This window comes from Dermacentor andersoni, chromosome 11 (assembly GCF_023375885.2).
Source record: "Dermacentor andersoni chromosome 11, qqDerAnde1_hic_scaffold, whole genome shotgun sequence".
Taxonomy (NCBI): Eukaryota; Metazoa; Arthropoda; class Arachnida; order Ixodida; family Ixodidae; genus Dermacentor; species Dermacentor andersoni.
This window is the reverse complement of record NC_092824.1, coordinates 68,206,613-68,231,574: the sequence shown is the minus strand read 5'-3', so window position 1 is coordinate 68,231,574 and position 24,962 is coordinate 68,206,613. Positions and strand designations below refer to the sequence as shown.

Here is a 24,962-nt window from a genome sequence, read left to right as displayed (position 1 = left end):
TTCATGGCGCCGGCCTTTGCGCGCACCGTCCCGCGGTGCGAGAGCCCCACGTGACTGTGTCAAAATGTTATTCAAACGTTGAATCGAATGATGTATATGAAAAAAAGAGAAGATATTCTGGGAGGGCACATACTACTACAGCACGTACGGTGTGACGTTGTCACACCGCAGGCACATTTTACTAAAATGATATGATGCCATTAAAAATCGGGTGTAGTTAACAATTATCTTCAGGAAAAGTGCTCACCGGGCAGGCCGCGCAGACCTTTCGCAGGAATAGTTGGCTATATATATATATATATATATATATATATATATATATATTGTTTTGTGAATAACGAACGAGTAATGATTGTAGCTGGTATGTTGGCTGAATCGAAAGCTGCGGAGGACGCAGGAGTGCTTGTGCGAGATAGCCAGCGCTATACTAAACTTATCGCTCGCGTAACCTGTGCCTAAAATTAAACATGTGCAAGTGCGACGTAGCGGCACAGAGCCAAGATAATGTTGTTTGTCGTCGCTTGAAGCAAGTCAGACTATTATTTGGGGTGAGCTGTAGGCGGAGGAGGGGAGGGAAGGGCACATCGCATGCAAAGTCGTTGAAGGCCATATTATCCTCCCGGTATACTTTCCTATAGAATTTTTGTCACTGCATTTAAGAAATCAGTTCATTTTAACACTTATTGCTAGCCTACAAAAAAGAAACAAGGATAGTGAAATGCTACGGGTTCGCTCACTTTGTTAGGCTGAAACAAACAATGTTGACTTTCTTTTTTTTAAAAACCCAACTTTGTCTATCTCTCAACAGGAAACACCTGGACCTGGACCAAAGTCTACCACGGTGAGTGATTTACAAAACACTCGCCTTATTACGCACCTAAACGTAAAAGAAGAAAGGCACTCCTGCGCAGCAAAGTTTACCATTTCAGTAACACTTCTTTTGGGCCTAGTTGGTACATACTTCTGAACTAAACGTAACAGCGCAAACAACTAAGACGAGCCACAAAATGTGGCTCGTCTGTGGCCAGCGCCAATGTGTGTCCGTCTTTCTTTTTGTGGCTCGTCTTAGTTGTTTGCGCTGTTACGTTTAGTTCAAAAGTTTACCATGGTTAAAAATTTCAAATTCTGGGGTCTTGCGTGCCAAAACAGGGATGTGATTATGAAGCAGGCTGTAGGTGGTCGGCTATATCGCGGCGCTATGATCCATCAAGTATACGCGTTGTAGCTGGGGATCAACTACCTAAAAACAAAACAGGAACGGGCTGCGGCAGCGAGGAGCCCGGAGCCACAGCACACAGGTTGTCCGCTGCTGGGCGACGTAAGCAGAGTGTCGTCACATGACGTAAGCAGTGGGCACGCGGCTTCGCGCTCTCTGCAGCTTCCTAGTTTCGGTTTCGCGCGCTCTGGTTGCGGAAGTTCCTCGCGTCACAGTTCGGCGGGTAATCGCATTTATACGGATCCAAAAGTTGATACAGCTTGCACAGAGAGCTCGTTTCAAATTTCCCAATTTGGACAAATCCGCTGGAATGAAGCGTATAGAAGTAAATAATAAAGTTTCGTCAATTAGCGACTAATTGACCCGTGTCGCGCGACACCCCGTCGTCGCCATCACCGACGGCATGTCACCGAAGGAACTGTCATTTCGAAATGGCTGCTTTTGAATATTAGAGTCTTCGTAGAAACACCCGTATGGATGACAACTTTCTGCGTTATCGTCGCACCTGGACAGCATTGAACTAACTAACTAACTAACTAACTAACTAACTAACTAACTAACTAACTAACTAACTAACTAACTAACTAACTAACTAACTAACTAACTAACTAACTAACTAACTAACTAACTAACTAACTAACTAACTAACTATATCTAATTACATATAGCTAACTAACTAACTCTATATAATTAGCTGTAGCTAACTAACTATATCTAATTACTTATAGCTAACTAACTAACTATATATAATTACCTATAGCTAACTAACTGAATAGACGCAATTACCATCTCATGGTGCATGAGTTGAGCGATCCTCACCGTCTGCAGGAAACTAAAAAAAAAGTTAGAAGGCAACTCACGTGACACAGGAACCAGTGACGCAGCGAAGGAATGTTCAACAACAATCAAGCAGTTATGAGATACAACATCCATGGCTCGACGTAATACATGTGAAATAAAATTGCTAATTCATAAAAAAATTGAAATTCCATATTTCGAATTGGGTCGTGAGTAAGCGAGGCAGTAAACGGTGTTCAAAAATGAGGAGAAAGAAAAAAAGGACAGAGCTTACAACCCAACCCACTCCCACTTCCATTGCACACAGCCGTCCTTAATCAACAGCCCCAGTGAAAAAGAACGCGAGAACGTGGCATACACGGGAACGGTGAGCCATTGTTTCGGCTAGTGGTGTGCCTGCACAGAGAACACATTCCTCACACCGAGGATTCAAGACGGAACCAAGGCGACGGCGATCTGGCGTTATGTGGAAAGTTCGAGTTTTCGTCAAAGCACATATTAGTTGGACTAGCATTGCGTCTTTAGCAAGAAAATTAATTTTTCTAATCGGCAGGGGGACATCAACGAGTGCAAATTATTTAGGTTGCGCATCTTAACTTATGGTGCCTGGGAAATGAGCGCATAGAAGTGACAGGACTTTGTGCACAGAGATGTAACATAAACAGAATGACGAGAAAGTGTCAGGAGAAGTTTTTCGCCTTCTCTGGCGTCTACTAAGCCTTTAAATATTATTGCCAGTAAGGCCACGATAATTTTCAGCACATTTCCTTGAATTGGAACCTACTACGAGAACTTTATGGTAGAACTAATGTACTAGTGTTAGTGAAATTCAATTTCTTTATGGTTGAATTTGACCCGAAGCTTGTGTAACATACTTAACAGGGAGAGGCGGGCTAATTGGGGGTCGATATTGGAATGCATCATGTAACCGCGCAAACGATAAAGGACAAAGGAGGAAACACACAGCGCCTGCCCTGTGTGTTTCCTTCTTTGTCCTTTGTCGTTTGCGCGTTTACACGATGCTTTTGTAATTTCTGTTAACAAGTAGTTATAAAAACCAACAGTTAAATCAAGTATACCGGTAAGTTTCGTCCGAGAGGCGAAGCATCGATTGTGTAGAACTGTGTAGAACTTACGATAGCAGATTGCGATAGCAGATTAGTAGACAACTATACGAAGTAAGGATAGTAGTTTTATCGGCCGCATAGACTTAGAAAAATTCTCTTACTAACTGAATGAAGAAGCGTGGTGCCAGCGCGCACAAGCAAACATCAACACATCCCACTCGATGAGCGCGGACTCTCGTTGTCAAAACGCTGGTGTGAGCGAGCGCGGCAGCTGTAGCGAGCGAAGTGACCTTCGTGCGAAGTATCGCTCAGCGCAAGAGCGGCGAGAGCACAGCGCGAAAGTATGAGTCGCCTGCAGATCAGTTTCAAGCTAGGGCGCGCGCGAGCGCGCGCGTCCGTGCAAAGTACGCACTCGTTGGCGGAGTCCAAGCCACCACCCTCTCCCTCCAACGCTGCCTCCCCACTTTCCTCCATATGTGGAACGCGAGATTGAGCCGCGATTGTCAGTTCCCCTGCGCCCGGTCGGGAAATGCGCAGTTGCTGCCGGAGCACAACGCCGCCTTCTCCCTCCATCCCTCCTTCCCATTCCCCCCGCCCTCTCCCGGCCAACCGCGTGGCGGAAGACGGCGTGTTTAAAACCCCTTAAACTTCGTAAAGTAGTGCCAAGCTTTGAAGAACGCCGCCTCCTCCTCGCGCGCTCTGGCCGAGGCCGACGCCGCGTCGCTATTGGCCTAATAGCACCACGTGGGCCCTCGCGCCTTGAATCAGCGCCATTTATGCTCGAGAAGCGTGTACGGAGTGGCGAGGAGCGCTTGTTGGTGCCGCTGCTACGCTCGAGCAGTGTAGGCGGCGCCACGGTCGATGAGGGAGCGTGAAAGAGAGGAGAAACGAGGAGGAGCGAAGGCGGAGGAGTGAAGCGTCGATACTTTACGAAGCTTAAGGGGCTTTAGGCGTGTTTGCTCTCCGCTTTCCTCCTTCGCGCGTGCCAGACTGACCCGCGATTGTCGACTTTCCTCGCGTGCTTTAACTCGCACACACAGCATACGACGTGCGGCGACGACGGTGTTATTGCCCTTGGTCTTTATATGGAACATCACGGCGACGTCGACGGCGAAAATGCGTCTGGAGTGTCCATACAATTGTTATCAGAATAAAAGGAAAGCCGGTAAATACTCCAATTGCATGGTTTAAATTTGTTAGCAGGCAATCGAGAATTGAGGCTCATGTTCGGAACCGGAAAAGTAGCTCACAAATTCAGTCCAAAGCACTCCCACTTTCGCTTGACGCAGGGGTCCTTACACCAAAGCGATTATTTGAAATTATCTGCAGTGTTTACAATAACCTGCAAATAGTGTGCGATATTTTGAAGGTTGAATGAATTCTGCAGATGCACGGTTCACAGAGGAAAGGCGCAGGTACAAGCGAGACAAGTCAACAACGAAAATAGAAGTATCGAGCAACGGGTCATTTCCAATGAGCTGTGATTTGCGCAAATTTAAAATTGTAGAAAAGAGGCAGGGACGCCGCTGGCCCGGAACCTATGCCTCATCTATTTAAGACATCGCCTTGGTTCACTCTTGTATTCCGCCTTGCTGCGCATGTATCCACTCCTCACTTGTGTTTATATCACCCACTACGCCACACTGTGTGCTTCGCACTTACGGCACTCACCCAACCTCACCAATATACACTTTGAAGAAACCTTCCCTTGGTACTCGAGGTAATAAATGATATTCCGTGACAAGCGTAACTGCCTCTGTTTTCTAGGGTGTACAGCCTGCCACATGTTTTTTAAGAAAACAATTTAGAATAAACGCTAAAGTCTTTCTGTTCTGACGGAGATCATTCCCAATTAGGACAAGACAGCGCGCTTGAGGAAGACATTAAGCTTATCTCCCACAGGAATATAACGCTAATAAAAGTGTAATCTACAAATGGTTGTATCGCAGTGGTCACGTATTCTGTTAAAGTAATGTTGTGGATTAAATATGTGTGGTTATAGGATTGTTTTTCCTACAGGAAGTCAAGGGGAGATCCTCAGATATCTTAAAGATAGCAGGCGCTATAAAATTTCACGGCGATGGGTTTTTACAAAGCTTACGTTTAAAAACTTGTAACAAGTTTTATTTCTGGTAATATTGCGGAACTGAATGAACCCTGACACATAGGTTCTCGTTGATTAGACAGCGCTAGAAACAATGTCTGCGCTCATGGCACAATGTGACATGATGCCGAGTAAATTGAAATAAAAGTTGAACTTCTCGCAGTAAAGAAAGCATTTGTCCCTGTGAGGGCGAGTTTCGACTAATTAGGATTTTCACAAGCAAGGAACAGTAACTATTCGTAACAGTAACTAGTCGTGCTGTAATGACAATAGTTACTGTTCGTAGTCTATTGCTTGTTTTAGTACACTGCATATAAGCATGGTTCATTGCCACGTTTTGTCACCATGCACTGTGTGTGTGTGTGTGCCATTGCCGCGCACGATAACTGCACATCCGATCTGCGATACCTACAATTTCTTTTCTGTACCGAGAGTCTTCGCAGCACTGTGTGGAGTGCAATAGGATTTACTGAATGACAGCTCTTGCATGATAAACACCTCACGTGCACTGCAAGCCCATACTTTGCTTTTCTGAACGAGAACATTGCTAGTCATTGTGCATTATAGTGCAAAAAAAATATATAAAGAAGAGTCTAATGCACGAAAAGTAAAGAATATGTTGGCGCAAAAGAATAAGCGAATGAATCTGATCTGAATAATAGTGATGAGTTGGTAGATATAATCCTAATGGCTTCGTGAAACGAAATAGCCTAAGGAACATTGTACACGGGTACACCATACACCAAATGTGTCTATATGTCTAGCAATGAGGGGGTTTAGCGCAAATCATGCAACAGATACAGTGCGCGAGCTGGAACCTAACCAAAAACTAAAATTAAAATAAAAGGCAGTTAAAAAGAATAACGCTCTAACAAAAACCTTTACGCGTACGTCAACTGCGCAGAACATGCTTTTTCTTCTCCCGGCGTTGGGAACAATGCAGCGATAGGTAGTAGAGCAACACACGTCATTCCGTGGGAATGACAAGAATTTGCTAGAACTCGCAGTTGAGGGTGTCATTATTAAACTCAATCGTCTTTATCTTTCCTGTGTTCTCTAGTTTTTGTACAAAGCCAACGTGTTTCCTAAATGTATTTTTGCCTTTAACATTTTCAGAGCGGAGCAACCACGCCAGGCCAACAATCGGGGACGCCTTCGGTAAGTGGGGAGCACGTTTTGTTTTTGCAGGGTGACACAGGTAAGTGGGCTGAGTCCCAACCCCAGGAAGCGGCACAGAGAAGACTCTTCGCCTGGATCATCGTGGTCTAAGAAGAACCGAGCGCGGTTTCTTTTTAAAGCGCTTCAACTCCAGCTCATCGCCGTGCCTTCAATATAAAAAGAAGCGGACGCGCCATTTAGCAAGCACACGAACACAACTTGGTGGCGACTCCTCAAAGACGTCGACTGCTCGTCACACCCCACCATGACGTTGGTGCGCTTTGAGCCTGGACTCCGCGTTCATACCACCTTATTCTTACCAGCCACAATATTAAAAAGAAAGAAGAGAAAGTTTTCTTTGGACTACCGCAGTACACACAACGTCCTCCAATGCTGGGAGAGTATCTACTGTACGGCACAATGCGATTTCATATGGGTACATACAGATCCCAACTACGGCTTTCTAAGCAAGAAATGTTGAACAACTTGTTGAAGGATTGACTATTTTTGCAGAACAACTCAACAATGTCAACCAATGTCTTCCGGATTGCAATATTTTAACTCGATGAGCGAACCAGTCGCAATAACGGCGACATAGCGTTGGCGGAGGGACTATTCTCCGTGAGAGTACGAAAAAATGCAACGGAAGTGGTTTATTATGCACACAGCTTGGTAATAATGCGTAGGATCTTTCGCGAACGGATGTTTAGCATAAATACAACCCTCGTTTGCAAATACTCTCTATGGAACTGGCAGTTAAATAACCAACTAAATAAATAAATCCTGAAAGGAAGTGAATTACCATCAATATTTGGGGCGCCAAGGTCACTGGAAGAAATAAATAGGCGGAGAGAAAGAGCGATGTGGGGGCGGTCTCTGCTACAATCTTTGCTTTCTCGAAGTGACACCATTTCGGGCGACAAACGGTGACAGCTGTGCACCGAGAAGCCCAACACTGTAGTTTTCTGCGGAAGACGTATTACGATGGAGCACAACCCCACGAAAGCTCACTGGCATTCCACGTTCCGACAGCGGCTGAATATGCCTCATTGTCCCTTTTTTCAGCAAACAGCTTCAACATATAAACAGGAGCTTTTAGCCGCTATGTTGACTTTTACGATGGACTAAAGCGTACTAGCCGGTTAACTTCTGGGCCCTAATACCCACGAGAACTATCGAACGGAATGAAATGTTTACTGCTGCATTACAGTTAAAATTTTCCTTCAATACGTGACAAGGAATGCTATCGCGGATGGTAAACGAGTCTATCGTATGTCGAAAAATAAGTTTTTGTCCATCTTAGCTCCGCTACTTTCAGTTCCTAAAGTCTGGTTCAACTCCACTTTCCAGCCAAGTTTTCTTGGCTGGAAATGTTCAATCAAAGAAAATCATTCCTTCACTTCCTTTTATTATCGTGCCTATTACTCATGAAACTTCGCCAAATTTTCTCCTCCGTGGGCTTCACCGCGAGTAAACGAAACGTCATGCATATGACGGCAATAGCGGCGCCACCAATTTACAGTTTTTCAAAGTGACGATGCGCCCTTTGAAGAACCGTAGTTAAAAAAAAAACGAAAATTTATGAACCTTCGTATCAAGCATGTGCGAAGGACGAGCTCGATGTCAAGTTTCGCGCGGTAGGTTAAAGCATCGTGTGATATGAGGACTTCGTACTTGTAGATTTGCTGTTCACAGAACAGATGGCGCCGCTGTCGCTTCTGTTCGCGCAATTACTATCCGTGCGTCTCTGGCGCAGTACAGTAACTGTTGCACCCCATTATCTAGGCCAAGTTGATTTTGATGCGCGTTTCCTGCGATGACGTATTTCAAAGGGCTAGATAGCATAAGTATGGCAAGACGATGCGCTTGAGTACTTGATGTATCTATGCGAAGAAGCGCCACTATAGAGGAAGAAACGAGAAAAAATTGAGACTTAGACGCACTACATACAGTTAGATCGCATGACGTGGGAACATAGTAATGCACTGTGGTTCATTTCTCAAACTAGAGATTCCGAAGCTGTGTTCTTGTGTTTCAATTTCTTTCGTTCATTTGACGAAGATCTACTGGTTCGTGTGACACATGTAATATACCCACCGGAATAGACTGGTGAACGAAGTGAACGCCGTGAAGATCGCCGGCTACATGTGCTATTTACGTTATGCGTATGCTTATTTTAGATAAGAACACCAATGTGATGATAAACTGAAAGAAACGGGCAAGAAAGGAAATAAAGAACAAACTACCTCGGCACCGACGCATCGCTTTTCTGCACCCTCAAAAACTGGTGAAGTGCTCTTCCACTTGAAAATGACGACAGAGTGGACCCTGCTGTCAAACTCCATGAGAAGCAAACGTCACCTGGACTAGCGTGTTGTAGCTTAACTGTTCTCGTTTGAAACGAAATGTTCAAGGAATACAACATATACGGACGCGTAAGCTGTGTAGAGGATTCTGTGGATAGATGTATTATTCTGGATCGCCATTCTGCGCAAGCGAATGGCCGATGGTGTCCAGCAATATGCTGGCAGCAATAAAGCTACAAAATACTAAGTACCTGGGATCCAGAAAAAAATGAGAACATAACAACGATGTATCAATGGAGGTGTCCTGTACCCGATGACGCGTGGGTATGTCCTGATTTAATGGTGAAGCTAGCAAAAACTTTTTTGTTGTTGTAATTCTGTGACCGTTATCTCTGACTACTGTTTTTCGTTCCCCCTCCTTTTTTTTAAATTATATGTCGAATAGTCACATTTCTCCCTTTCAACAAACAGGCAGTGAGTGAACCACGTGGACGCATTTACACATGTAAACTTCGGTAATGTTGCTTTTACAGCTGTTATCCCGAATCTGTTTCCTATGGTGTACTGAGGTTGCTTTAAAATAGGCAATCGTAGATTAGGTCACGTTACCCTCGAACAAACTTGGCGACTGCACCTCACAAAGCTACTGACAATTTGTCTAACCTTCCCGAATACTTTTCTTAAATCTCTGCTAGACTGCAGTATTCGGGAGAAGTGCGAGAAGGACATTTGGGATAAAACGCCCCGATAATTTCCCTGGCATGAACGTACCAACACATCAAATCCAGGAAACACGTCTACAAGAGTTACATCAGAGAGAGTACACTACAAGAGTTACATCAGAGAGAGTACATATAACGGTCTGAGTGCAGCATTTCGACGGCGCACCAGACGCATAGTAAAAGCAAGTTTCAGAAGCGTACAACTTCAAACAATGCAATGCCACTTTCGGAAACCACGACAGCTGAAGAAAGTAGAAATAGGCAAGATTTGGAAGTTTGCCTGGCCGTCGCCTAAGGGGGCGATGATAAGGCAAAGAAACGAATTTCAAACATGGTCGCCTATTATACACTTCCTACAAAACTCGCCATATACTCAAATATAGACCTGCTCACAAACAAAAAAGAAAGAAGCAAAAGATAGGAGAAATGTTTGTAACCGTTTTCGTGCCCATGCTTGTAACCTCACTGGGTTTAAGCAGAAGTTGTCGTTGCATAAAGCCAATGAAGTATATATGACGTACTTTGAATCCCTTTATTTCACCTCATTAATCAGACAGAGTCAGGTATTTATTACCACAACCACGTAAACTAAAGAAAACAAATATCCAGCACTTAGTGGAAAAGACGAAAGAAAGCAAGAATGATAGAAAACGACAGGACAGGAAGAACGCGAACTGTTGCATTCTATCCTTCTGCTTTTTCCCCGTCTTTGATTTTTACTAAGCGCTGGAAAAGTGTTTTTTAATAATGTCACATATACACGCATACACAAACACGTTCTCGCACGATTTCTTCCACCTCTTAGACAAACCCTACGGCAGACATGGCCTCACCGACTCCAGGGGTATCTGTCTGGGTAAGAAGCGGCAGTTCTACACTTTTGCCTTTATTCCTTCCGCACATTGCCACGCTGAGCATGATTACAAACATCCGACATAAAACTGGTTGCTTGGTCTCAAGATACGTTCTTGGAGAAAAATATTTGAAAAAAGAAACTTGTCATGCCAACGTGAGTTGAAATTTCAGTCAGATTGAATTGTTCGACCTCTCTATTAATCTTGAACTAGTGATGCAATGTTTAGAGGTGATCATAAAAAAAAATATACATTTCCCGGCACATTTGGCGGTTATTAGTTTTGTTGCTCTTTGTGGTTGCGCCACTATTCAGGAATTAACAGAGGCATTTTTTTTTTGAGTAGGAGTGGCACTGGCCAAGCGAACTGACCACGTTCACTTGGCAGCTCGATCGTCTTGAAGAGCCGAAAAGGGCGTGACATAAACGCCCCCATCGGTAGCGCTCAAAGAATTGCCTTAACTACAAAAATTACAAGAAGCAATATCCTCGGAACGGAGCAGCCAGCGAGCTGAGCAAACAAAGAACCACCGGTGACAAAATATAAAACGACGCTGGCGAGATTGCCAGCATCTTTCCTGCGCAATTTGCTCAGGTTTATTCTCAGGTGGCCTTTTGCGGCAAGCTCGCTGATTTCTCCATTTGTAGGCATGTGAGAAACGTGCCCAACAAGCGAACCTTCTGAACGATTTTCTATATATTCAATAGCAGCATGCAACCTAACGCGACACTCTTAAAATTTTGAACTTTCACGGATTCCTTCACGAGTTTGCATGTTGTTTGACGCCGAAGTGTGTATCCCTAATCAGAACGTGAAGAAAGGAAACAGAGGGGTTCGATTTGTGTCAATCACGCCCGTGTAAAACCATCAGGCAATGAAACATTTCCTTCGCTTCACTACCTGCTGGATCTATAATGTGTTATTTGTATTAATGAGCACGCACACAAGAAAAAATGGTCTCAAGGTGCTGCCACGAGAACATAACTGAGAATGAAATACTACATTTATAAAAGCCAGATCACAGGTTTTTTAGCGGCTTGACACGTACGTGTCACTCATGAACAACAGTAACAACAGCAGCAACAGCAGCAAGACATGTATTGTTTCACGCAGAAAAGGAAGCACCTGATGACATGCTTAGCTACCAAACTAGTGGAGTACTATAAACAATAATTATTACGTGCGATTTATGAGTGTTAGACGTGAAACTGGAAAAATTCGCCTGTATGAGTCGTCGCGAGGCCTTTGTGAGACGTTGTACCTGCTCTTTGAATAGATCAATGAGCGAGAACTGTGTACGGACGAAGAATCACTCCGCCAAGGACTCGTTTTATGTCTTGAAATAAGTTTGGTGTCCAAATGTCCGAATAAGCATTTGCAATAATTTTCACAGCATGACGTAAATTGCATCGTGTTCACTCGGACGGATAATATCAGGCAAATGTGAGCAAAACGAAGGAGTAAGATTAGAACTTAAGGTAACGCGCAATATTGCACGCAGGGCGACAGAGGAGATGGAGACACAGCGCTGCCAGCAATTGATTGTCTATTGCACAGGGTCAAACATACATACCATCGTACAAGAAGAAGAATAGAGGGAAACAAAGCTATGCCGTCGTAACATAGATCACTTTTCGCCATAATCATCCGTCACAGGCCAAAAAGCAATCTATGCTGCGACGGTAGCTTTCTTGCGCCCTGTTATCTTCATGTTGTGCGATGGTTTATATGTTTAACCATGGGCAATAAACAATCACTTGTTGGTAGCGCTGTGTCTCCGTCTCCTCTTCTGTCACCTTGCGCGTCCTTCCGCGCTTTATCTTCACGTTATGCAGTAGCAACTATCCCACTCTGTTCTTCTGATAATAGAATGCCGGCCAACTGGCGAAATCAATACGTCACATCCGTTATTTGCTTGCGAGCTATAAGTCTGCATTGAACGCACATAAGAAAACGCTTAAAACTGTTTCTACAACATGTAGTCCACATGCTACACATACTACCAGGGTACAGGTATTCTATCGAGCGGTGTTAAAGCTGAAGTATGCACTGAAGCTTAAGAAACTCCGCTCCTCGTGGACCTAGCTTTACTGAATACGTGCGAAATAACGTCACTAGTGAATAATGTGCCCTTATACAGAATCCAAGTTATTCAAGTCAGGCAAATAAATCATTGTCATCGCTGAATTAGAAGTGAACGTAATTCTTCCAGGAACTATACATTGCCATTTTCAACTTTATCGGCCCACGACAGGGACGGTGAAACGTTTGGCTAAACAGTGCGTTTGATACGCATAAGTGCGCCTTTCTTTGTCACTGTTCGTGAAAGAAGACGATTAGGAAGTGTGGCGTTAATATTTTTCCATGCTTATTTTTGCGGAGACAAAAACTGCTTCATTGCACAGTGATTGGCCGCTCGCGTGTTGACGATATCTCACGCCATGACTGTACACATAGGAACAATGTCTAAGTTGCATAGACGTCTAAGTTTTACTTAGGCAACATTCTATTCCTCCGATACTTTTTCTTCCTCGCTGCGTTTGTTTTCGTTGATTGCGGCTGCTTAAGCGCAAATGTTCATTTCTGATGTCTGGGATAGCCGGTCTTAGTGTCCTATATTCCTCGAATCTCATTGTTTATTGAAAAAACGCAATAATAACACAACTGCGGCAAAAGCAAAAGTACGCACTTTGTTACTTTGTTATACGCATTACTATACTCTATTTTTGGGCCTCGTAAGTTACCCAGGCGTCCGGGTGGGCAGTAAAAACAGGAATACTTTCAAGTGATATTTGCACTTAAATCCCATGACACAAACCATTACTATAGGTGTAACGTGATAGTTTAACCTTCACTTTAGGAAAGCAAATGACACCCAAAAATGACAAGTGCCGCTGCACCGTTTTGAAAGAAAATGTTAAGAGAACGCTGGTGTTATTTCAACGCATTTATTAGCACACCAAAGCCAGTAGAAGGTAAAAGTAGCAGTGACGCATTGATAATCGTGTTTCGACGCACATAAGATCACGTTAAAATGTCCACCTTTAAGCAAGTTACGACGAACATAACGCGCTTAGAACAACACACATTGTCGTCTTGATTTACTTTATACGAACCGAATGAACCTCCTTTTCTAAGTAACCTTGCCACATTGCTCTAGACGGCGGCGTAAAGTCTACACAGGCCACGGGAAAGACAAGTATGACGTCACCGAGATATGAGTGAGTCATCATCTGCGGCGTTAGTGCTAAAACTTCTGACATCTGAAGAAAGCGAATATTCAAAGTTTTTCTTCCTCTTAAATTGATTATTTGTCGATTCGTACAATGCTTTACCTACGAGCGATATTCGCCAGTGGAAGATGTGGCGAGCATTAGAGCACGCAACAATATTTTATACTTTTTAAGCCACATACAGATCAAGGACACTGTCCGAAATGGGCAGGGAAAGATGACAGTATGCTGGATGTGGAAGATCAATCTTATGCCTTTGCAGCTCTATTTTGCCCGTAAACGGGTGAACAATACCACAGGGGTGTGCCCACGGTGTGGTGGCGGCGTTTTTTTGTGCCAATTTCTCAAGGATGCCTAGTTATAGCGTAGGTTCTGCGTGGTAATATGTGTTTCCTGTAATTTCATCTGAAGGCAAGTGGCCGCGAAGTATCGTGGTCTAGTTGCGTGAGTTACAGAAGTTTCGAAAAGAAAAATATACAGGAAAGAAGAGAATTGTGCCCTATCATAAAAAAAAATAATTGATGGCTTAATTAAATAGCCGTAGCACGAGGTTCCATGCAGGGAAATATCTTCACGCTAAGCTTAGACTAGTGCCTACTTTTGCAAATGTCTAAGTCTGGAAATCGCGACGCACACTTATTTTTCTGACCTTCAAGCCAAAATTACACAGACCACAAATCCGATGTAATCAATGACAATGTTGTGATTACTTGGAACAATGATCACGCATAAATTTCGAACATCCGTCATTCTAAACACAAGACATTTACATTGAACCATAGTAAGTGTCTCGGTTAGCAAAGCGTTTGATGAACTGCTGAGCGCTACGAAACAACGCCAAGAAGAAATCTAACAGCAAGTAAAGATGTCGCAGACGTGCGATAATCAAAGCCGCTTCAGTGGTGGTACCTGAAATATTACTGAAAAAAAATGGGAAAAGAAGAGCTGTCAACTTATATTACTTCTAATTTATGAATGAAAGTTGCCATTGACACGAGTTTGGTTCCTGCTGAATATGCACCGGTAAGCTGCTCACTTTCGGTAGTTTCTGACGACCAAGCAGCGGTAGATTTCGCCGTTACATTTACTTGGCACACATACGCATGAAATAATCAAGTCAGAAGCCGAAAAGGACTCTCCGCACATGTAAAATTGTGAGAATTATTTCACCACAAAAATTTTAGGAAAATCCTTCGAGTGCATTGTTCTAACCACCGCTGGAGTACACAGATCACTGCAGGGATCTTTACAAGTCAACCATAAGGTATTTGCACGAAGAAAATTGTTTGAAACATTTTAGCACATGTTATATCTACCCTTAAACAAAACCACAGTCAGCAGAGGCCTCAGTCAGCAAGTTCGAGGGGACTCTCAGAAGAAGCAATTTAAGCGCAACTCTTCTAACATATTCTTATGCGCACCATTCCACAGCACCACTGACACGAGGGACCGCTATAAGAAAATGGGGAAGTACATTTACCACAGCAAATCCTAGTTAAATTTTTTTTAATGTAGTGCTACACCTATCCTTCAGCAGCACCACTTACAGCACAGCCGTCAGCCGGAATTATTAACTACTCTCACTACAAAGAGTCTTATAAAATTCACCTAACATGCTGTTATACCCACCATTCAACATCACCACTCATGGCAGAGACCGCCATAGGAAAATTGTGAACAACTTTCAGTACACAACACTTTAGTACAATTCTAGTAAATTATTAGCATGCCCATCCCTTAGCAGCACCACCAACAGTAGAGATGTCGGGAGCAAGTTATGAGGTGCTCTAAGCAAATGGAGCTTTAGGAACATCCGTTTAACTTTTGGTATACCCTCCTCTCGACAGCAACATTCGCAGCACAGACCTCCATAAGCAAAATCTGAAGTACCCACTTTCAGTATATTGTGTGACAGGGAAAAATTGTCGTCCACCCGAACGTAGCACATAGCTAACAAGGAAACCCATATGGGTGTCTCGGAAAGAAAGCTTCGCGGTGGAGAAAAATTCATCGTGACCCGGGATTCGAACACGGGACCAGCGCCTTTCCGGGCGGTCGCTCTACGATCTGGGCTAACAAGGAGGCTAGCAGATCGTGGCGCGAGGCTGAATTAAGCGGCAACTCAAAGCCCAGGAACACTGAATATGGCAAGTCATTACTTTCGCAGCTACATGCTACATTCGGGTAGATGACAATTTTCGCTTTCATGAGGCTTCGTCGTCTTTGCGGCATTCCGCAGAACTAACTTGCCAGTACATGTATGTTCAGGCAAATCTAACATATTACAGCTTTACTTCTAAAAACACTACTTCATCATCATCATCATCATCAACCTAGTTACGCCCACTGCAGGGCAAGAGCTTCTCCCATACTTCTCCAACTACCCCGGTCATGTACTAATTGTGACCATGTTGTCCCTGCAAACTTCTTAATCTCATCTGCCCACCTAACTTTCTGCGCCCCCTGCTACGCTTCCCTTCCCTTGGAATCCACTCCGTAACCCTTAATGACCATCGGTTATCTTCCCTCCTCATTACATATGTTGCCCATGCCAATTTCTTCTTCTTGATTTCAACTAAGAAACACTACTTACAACTTACAACTAAGAAAACACTAATTACAGCATGGATATAGCAATGAGGATACCGCGCAGTGCTCATTGCCCATCTTTGCTGTACGAAGTGTTGTCCCATTTTGAAAACCTAATATATTTATACCGGTGGCCTAATTAAACCTGCGATCCATAAGGTTACGGCTGCAGTATTGTGTGGAAGGATATATTTATCGTGAAAAGTGAAAGTGTGACAATTGTTTTCAGAATGACAACAAACTACGGCACGTTGGATCACGCTTCGTTTGAACTATTAGTATACATACTACAAAAGCAAAAAAACAAATTTCACACTTCGAACAACATGCTTTTTCATCATGCTGCTCCGCCTCTCAGCAGTTTCATTACACTATTATGTATAGGCCAACTGCTTTATTGCTACACTTGTTGAACGACCTATGGCCATCTGACATTCGCAATGGAAGCATTGGTACAACTAGAAACACAACGTTTCGTCTAATGCATCAAGCACATAAGTAGTTTAACTCGCTATAATGAGACACCGCTCTAATTATCCGTAGTGCAAAATATTTCACGTGCAACATTTAGATCCCGTTACTGCTATGTCTGAAAAATGGTGAGAAAAATACATATACGTACCTCCCACATCATTTGTGAGCAGAATGATTTAAGGAACCTAGCTTCAAGTTTACTCTTGAAAAGCCAAGAGTACGCAATGAAAGTTTACAGTGAGAGCCAAAAAAAAAAAATAGAATTCAAACACCTTACTACTTTTTTGTGAAACGCTGCTACACGGAGTTCTAGTTTATCTTTTTTTTTCTGTTTCTGCCTGCACATGTTTTCTCTGTTAGCCCCCTGTGTGGAACCACCCAGCCATGTTGGGTACAGTGCTGAATACGGGGCCACAAGAATTGCTTGGCTTGAGAACTGTTCGTAGTTGCACATTAGAACAGGAAATTATCAGGATACTTGCGCTGAATTGTGAATGGGCGCTTCATAAATTTGTTGTTTATTTTAGAAGTAATTTTAAAAGCTACAAAATGTTACAAAAATAAGTCATACATGTAAATGATAACACTATTTAAACTTTATGGCGAAACAGCGCAGACGAGGAGACGGGTGAAAAACAGACAGCACGCTGAAAAGCCTCAAGCATCGTTCGCCCGTCACGTTGTTTGAGCTGTTTTGCCATAATGTACGTAATCCAATCAGCCCAGATCCCTACCCTTATGCTCCATAGTTAAGGACTACGCCGCGTTAGCTGCCACATGCTACATGCGCCGTTAGCAAAAGAAAATTACACACTTATACATGATTGAAATCCGAATACATGTTACAAATGTAACCACGAATCTGCATGCTCTAGACTGGGCCACAAGACGCAGCGAGTATGGAAGCAGCAGTTAAACAGTTTGCGGTTAGCTTCATGAGTAACACAGAAAAAGATGTCTTTTTTTAAGAAACCTGCACGTTTCGGTGATTACTGTAAACAGAAATGTATAAAAACTTCACCAGGACCTTTGTTTAGGACTCAGCGCGAACTACATATAATCAAAATTTTTTGAAACTGCTTCGAAACTGACAGCCTTGAATACTTCTATTTGCATGCACAGTCATCTGAGGGATACAGGTCCAAAAAGAAACACTGAAAGGAAGTTTTGGTAAGGTCTCATCTAGCGATCTATGTTTACCCCCTCTACTGCGCCATCTGACGCCATGAATGTCCTGAAAATTTGCTAATTTCACCACGTCGCGTATTTGTCAGCCATCCTCGACTGAGCTTTCTTTCGCTTGGCAACCATCCGTTGACTGTATTAGACCAGCGGTTATCTGCCCTACGCGTTACATGGCCTGCATAGTTCTACTTCACCCTTGTGGCAACTAACAGAATGTTGCTAACTGGCGTTTGCTTTCTGATCCACACCAGTTGTTCTAATCCACACCACACAGAGTCGAATATTTTTTCAATTGTTGCGTGGACAGCCCTCACCTTCTTCTCAAGTTTCTTTGTTAAGCTCAAATTTTTGTCACTTATGCTAGTGCAAGCAGAATTCAATGATTGTTTATTTCTTCTTTTTTTGAATGATAGCTGTATGTTACCGGTTATAATTTGGTAATGCCGGCCGTTTGCGCTACAACCCATTATTATTTACTGTAAATTCGTTTCTCATGGGCCGGATCAACTGGGAGCAATGGGCTTAGGTTGACATACTCTTGCACAGATTCTAGAGGCTGACTACCAATCACTAACTCTCGTTGTCTTGCCACGTGAATGAACATTACCTTCGCCTTCCACATCACATCCTTCAACTACCTGATCTGTTACTTGCTGGAAACTGGCTTTCTGACAAGCACTAGTCACAATTTACATGTAATTGACATTAGCATTACTCCATAATAGAGCAGAGACCGTGCTTCACGAGAAGACCGTGCTTGCTATCTCGGTCACAATCATATTTTTTTTCTTTCATGTGTCCCAGTTTGTTACTTTGCGTGTCTTCAGCACCCTAGGGTGAGAGGACGTACAAAATGGAAGCAGTGGTGAGATAAAATATATAATCAAGTTCCCCTATGCACGAAAGCACCTGTGCTAACAAGCCTTGCTGATAAAAGACGTTAGTATGCAGAGTGTTAGATGCTTCACTTTTGACTTTCCTGACGACATAAGGACTACATTTGAAAAACGATGATCCCGTGGACCTGGCGCACAGATTGTTTTTGAATACACAGATGCGCCACGATAGAGGTAACTTATATTTTGTTCTATAGTGCAGACAAGCCATAAATTAGAAGGCAACAATCATAGGAAATTCACAGGTTTTACCGAAATTTGTATTGTGCACTAAATATTTACTTCTGATGAGGTGCCCTTCCTGTGTACAAGCAAATATAGCTTATAAGTTCATAACGTGCCATGGCACGCAAGTTGTATTCACTACGGGGATTATCTGCATAGGCGAAAATAATCGCAGTGTAACTTTTTGTTTTATATTTGACAACATGAATGTCTCAGTGCATTCTTGCCGATACGTCAGTGTGGCTCCGTTATAGACAATACATCACAGCAAGAAATACGAAATGCTATATTAGACGTTTCCGAGAACAGGTAATATGAATAAGTTAAATCAGCTACACAGTACCGATTACGCCAACATACCATATAGTACAAAAGAGGAAAACTTCGGACATGGTATTCTACACGCAAGTGTTCATGAAAAACAAACCAAAACAGACGTATACATCTCACCAATCAAACCACACTTCTTAACCTTCTAGACACTATCACCTGACGACGTGCGCACGGAAGCAACAACTGGAACATTTATGGTAAGCACAACACACCAACTTTCGCAACCACTTATGTATTGCACTTCTGTAAACGTACATTTGTGGACCATAATTTGAGAACCTCTCAGTGGCCTTGAACGGCCGTACACTATTGAACTAGCAGTAAATATATAATATAAAAATTATCGCAATCTCTTTTTATTGGCGCATTTTATCAACCACAGTAAATTCTCTAGAGGATGGAGGCGAATAGCGAAACACTCAGTGGAATATAATAATATATACTCTACAAAAGAGCTGTTGAAACCATCGTACATCATGTCTATCTTTACTTGAATAAATACAACTTTTCTCGTGTAGTGGACTGCAACGTAAGATGTATTTATTAGAGAAAAATACGAAACACAAATTTAGAGGTGAAAAATAAGACACATGCTTGCCTAATTTCATAACTCACAGAGAGCCGACATCGAGGGGGAGGGAAATGAAAAACCAACGGCAGTGGGGAGCAAAGCGGAGCGACTTATGCCACTTATTTTTGCAGCCACTTATGTATTGCACTTTTGTAAACGTACATTTGTGGGGCATAATTTGAGAACATTTCAGCGGCCTTGAAAGGCCATACATTACTGAACTAGCAGTAAATATATAATTTAAAATTTGTCACAATCTCTTTTAATGGCGCATTTTACCAACCACAGTAAATTCTCTAGAGGATAGAGGCGAATAGCGAAACAATCAATGGAATATAATAATATATACTCTACAAAAGAGCTCTTGAAACCATCGTACATCATGTCTATTTTTACTTGAATAAATACAACTTTTCTCTTGTAGTGGAGTGGAACGTAAGATGTATTTATTACAGAAAAATACGAAACACAAGTTTAGAGGCGAAAAATAAGACACATGCTTGCCCTAATTTCATAACTCACAGAGAGCCGACATCGAGAGGGAGGGAAATGAAAACCCAACGGAAGTGGTGAGCAAAGCGGCAAGGAATGCCATTTTTATATCTCTTGATGCCGTGCTTCCACATAACGGTAACTTCTCCCACTGCTGCACGCTTAGCCATAAAAGAAAGTGTAGAGTCAGTCTTGAAAGTAATGAAAACCTTTCCTTTTCATGTTTTTGTATGTTATGAAAAATCTGCAAAAGCTAAAGGAAAAAAAATGTTCAGTGTTACATTTAGTAAAATTTAATACTTTCCGCTGTAAGAAATAAGGTTTTCTTCGTAACAATAGTAAAATATCTTACCGTACATCTGCAACCTGAGCTACAAACCCCGAAAAACAGTTGCGTGAAAGATGCAATCCATTTGAGCGTGACAGAAGCATTGTGTTGTTACAAACGAGAAACGCACCATAAATATTCTGTCGTACTTTTGTGACTCCAAGACACCGTCGACAGCAAAGACGTGTCATCCAGCTCCGGATGCATTTGCACCGCTAAGCAGCAACTGCTTAAGTGAATATGATTCTTTTTCGAGCGTAATATCTTTTTATTTAATTCTTGCTTGAATTGTAGAGCACGCTAGCACAAGGCCGGGATTACTTGGTTAATCTGTTTTCAGTATAAGGCTCATTTTAGGATGAAATTATCTCAGAGGAAAGCCACTGTATTTGAGAGCTCAAGGATATCTTGGAAGGTATAAAGCTGTTCATCCATCGATGCAGAGCTTACTGTAGTTTCGCGCCATAGATTATCATTCCACGAGAAAGACATCAGAAATGCCTTATGGTTGCTAAATAATTTATCTCGCGGCGGGCAGCATTGAGAACAAAAATATCTTTCAAGTATTGAAGTTCCCAGCCAATATTACACTAAATACGTATGTACATAAAAATACATTGGCACATGATAAAATATTCGTAAATATTAAAAAAAGCACCTTACAAGTTTCACACAAGAAACCACGACATAAAGATATTTGTGTGCAATCCACAGCTACGAAATGACTCGCTTATTGCAAAGCATGGAAGACCGAAGCCGGGTACTAAGTTCAGGAATAAGATGAACACTATTTGTTGACTTTCATCTTCACAGCAGTTTTTGGAAATGTTACGTGGTTTGGTTACATGGCTTTACGGCTAGCGTCTGTGAAGCGCCCTAGATAACGTTGCCTTGGTACTTTCTAAATAGAGATTTTAGTGGAAGCTACGTTTTTTGAGAACTGCCATTAATAGCAAAGCTGTCTAGGAACCTTTGTGATATATACTCGAGACACTTGGTCGACGTCACGCATAACCTCCCAAAAAAAACGTTAAGTGCAGAGAAACATGCCTACCCATATAGCCCTTAATAAACAATGCAAATGGTCAGAGTTGCCAAGGTGCGGAAGCAATTAAGCAGCCATGACTATAGTCGAAATAGTCATGCTTCCTATCGGAATCTTCTGTACTGAAGGAGTAGAGTGAAAACATATCTGGGCCTCTTAAAGCTCACTTCAAAAGATTGCGGTAAAGAATGAATCTGCGGCTTCCGCACTGTACCAGTGGCTTCTCAATTTCCCCTTGAAGACGGGCTTGCCACTGCTGGTTATATAACTTCACGTCGAGCTTGAATTCGTTTTGCATACTGTCAAGCCTTGTTTACGATGAGTCGAATCGTTGACCATAGGGCGTCGGTGACAGAGCTTTTGCCTATCGGCGCTCCTCAGGCTCAATTAAATTCAATACAATTGAGTTTTGATTTCAACAAACGCACCGCGAAGTGAGGAACCTATGGCGAGTGCGATAAATGCTTAGTGAAAGGCTTCAAAGCGCCACGCATTGCTTTTTATGCCAGAAAGCAGGAAAACATAACAAGAAATTCACTATTTTACTTAGGGTACAATTGAATGAACACATTTTCCCTCACACTTCACAGCGGACAAACGACACAACTGGGGGAATACCTGCTAATCGAGATGAGGAGGTATGGACAAATCATTAACCCGCACCTTTTCACATCGCTTAAGCAATATTTGACTTAGTGCAATATGATCTACACCTTATCTCCTACAGAACAACATGAACGCAGTTGTAATTAACAGCGACGTTATAACTTTTTTTACTACTCTAATATTTAAACTTAGAACCGCGTTATAAGGAACTTGCGTTATTTCACACTATTTGAGATTGTGGTCTCCTTTGATGAAGCATTAAAATGCTTGTGCATATGAGGTAATCGCAAGTTTCGTCTGCAGTACAGTTCTATCGCACCCGAGCCACTCGAATGAATGAAAAATGCACATGTCCAACCGCATTCACAAATAAAATCTGGCATTCACAACAACAGATCCCCTGAGCTACGTACGCATATGTAAAATAATCTCATGAATGATGCGAAATGGACAATAATGAATCTAATTGGCCGTGTTGGAAGTAGTAAAATATAAGGACAACGCGTTGCTGCATGCTCTAAAAGCACTGAAAAAGGAATAATAAAAGGCTCGGCGCAGACAATCACCTTTTAGACAACACAATTGAATAATTTTTCTAATTTGGTATAGGGATTAGTCAGTGGTTAGGTAGCAGGAATTTCAAGTTCATCATGTGTTGACGACAACAGAGTTCTGTCAGAAAGGAAACGGCTAAGTTGGACGTGGAAGGAAGCAGTGTTAGAGATGTTTTATATTACTGGACATAAACATTCTTAGATCAATAATAATCGAGTCTGTGAACGTGATTTCTTTTGCTGCTCTTGCGGGCTCGTTCTTCACCTGGGTCGTAAATCGATGTTTGTTACTTGAAAACAATAATTTGTTGATTTGTTATAATTTGTTTACTTGCAGAAGTGCGCAACACTGCATGGGCTAGTTGGTTAAGTTTGATCCAAAAAGGTGGCAACAGCGCAAGAATGACGACACATGAAGAAACCCACACCACAGGCGCTGACTAACAATCGAAGGTTTATTGCGGTGGAGCAATGTAAAAGAAAAAAAAGGGGGCGGGAAAGCAACCGACACGTCACCAGCAAGCCAGTACCACATGGTATAGAACAGACGGCGTGAAAGAGAAAACCTAATGAACATGCTCAGAAACATGCGCGCTGGTTTTTTGTGCACTTTAAGGGTAGCTAATCTCGTTTTCACTGAGCATTAAGGAAGGGGCGCTTACGGAAACTTTAGCTCTTCGTTTAATCGCAAATTCCTCAGCTATCAGGCGACCATATTCACTTTTACAGCGTCCTAGGACCTGGCCCTTTTCAAAGTCCGTGATGCACTCGCACGCGGTACAGTGAAGCGCTATGCTGCTTCCTTGTTTTTGCCGATGATTGTTGTAGTGCTCGCCGAGTCGCTGGTTAAAACAACGGCCGACATACGAGTAGTCCAATGTCGGTCTTCGTACAGGAGAGCACAACTTCACTGACGACGTTGGCTGTACAATTCTAAAAAAAAGGCCTTGTGTGCTTTGTGGTGCACACACACTTCTTGGGCCCTTCAGCGTCGAAGCGCCTACGTGGTGGACCCAGCTTGTTAGGGACCAAGATGACAACTTCCACATCTGACATTTTTGGAGGGCAACTTTATAAATCGTGTGCGAATCGCCGCAAAAGTATACGGAATAACGCTCTTCCCACGCTTGTCTTCGGTGTGCTGCTTCGTGCTGGGCTCCCAGTGAAGCTCAAGGAGCAATTTTTTTTTGGCTAGACCTCCAAGTAAGTTTTCAGGGTATACCCTGCGCTTCGCAGTACTTCAACTTGCTCATTCAAGCTTAATCCTACCTTACAGTGGCAGGACCGGATGAGGGCGTTCCCAAGCGCAGCGCAGGGTGCTATAAATATGCATATGGCTGCCACATGTTTGAGGCCTTTGCGATAGACCGAATATTTGAAGCTTGTGCAAACGCCCCTTCCTTAACGCTCAATGAAAAAAAGAGATTGGCTACCTCGAAAGTTCATATGAAACCAGAGCACGCGTTTCTGAGCATGCTTTCTTTTTAAAGTTAGATTTTTCTTTCACTCCATCTGTTTTAGCATGGGACCAACGCTTGCTGATCCCGTGTCGGTTGTTCTCGTGGCCCCTTTCTTGCTTTTATATTGTTCCCCCGCATTTGTTCATCAGCTTCTTTGGTGTGTGTTTCTTCTACTGCGTATTGTCGTTCCTGCGCTGGTTTTACCCTTATAGATCACGCTTTTTAGTTGTTCGTAATGACCTTACCTAGAGGCATCCGCCATGATGTACACGGTGTTAACAGTCAAACTTCTAGTATACGACAGGAATGGGCCCCAAGTGGCAACGTGCACAACATGGCTGCCATCTCGCTCGTAGAATTCTTATCTTGCACTTATTTTCTCTTAGGTCTCGTGTTTCACTTACGCGTTCCTTCAAACTTCTAGGGCCATTGGACGCATCAAATGGGAGCAATGGTGGTATCACAATGTACGGCTTTATTCTACTCACTGGTAACATAGATGTAATGCCCCCATCGAAGAAATAACCTTTAGAGGGCGGAGAACAAAATGCATAACATTACATTTTCTTGGCGACCTAAGCACTACGTTTAAAAAACCATGAGCACGAACTGGCGCTGGGGCTGCTTCTTCATATAGATAAATGGATGGTAGGCACAACTTGGATTTTGTTCAATCCACAAAGCAAAAAATAAACGCAGTGCTACACAGTGATTGAAGAACGGTTACACTTACTATATGAAATTGT

At 42.8% G+C, this 24,962-nt stretch overlaps 1 protein-coding gene across 1 annotated transcript in view; it reads left to right on the top strand.

Moving 5' to 3' along the window:
* Positions 1-813: 813 nt before the first annotated feature.
* Positions 814-24,962, top strand: part of LOC129381637 (uncharacterized) — a 65,738-nt gene continuing 41,589 nt past the window's right edge. Inside the window, exons 1-6 of the mRNA XM_072285201.1 lie at positions 814-841; positions 6,302-6,343; positions 10,177-10,227; positions 19,307-19,357; positions 20,256-20,300; positions 22,187-22,234. Coding sequence (XP_072141302.1) covers positions 10,195-10,227; positions 19,307-19,357; positions 20,256-20,300; positions 22,187-22,234 — 177 coding nt within the window. The 5' untranslated portion in view covers positions 814-841; positions 6,302-6,343; positions 10,177-10,194. The remainder of the gene's footprint in view (positions 842-6,301; positions 6,344-10,176; positions 10,228-19,306; positions 19,358-20,255; positions 20,301-22,186; positions 22,235-24,962) is intronic.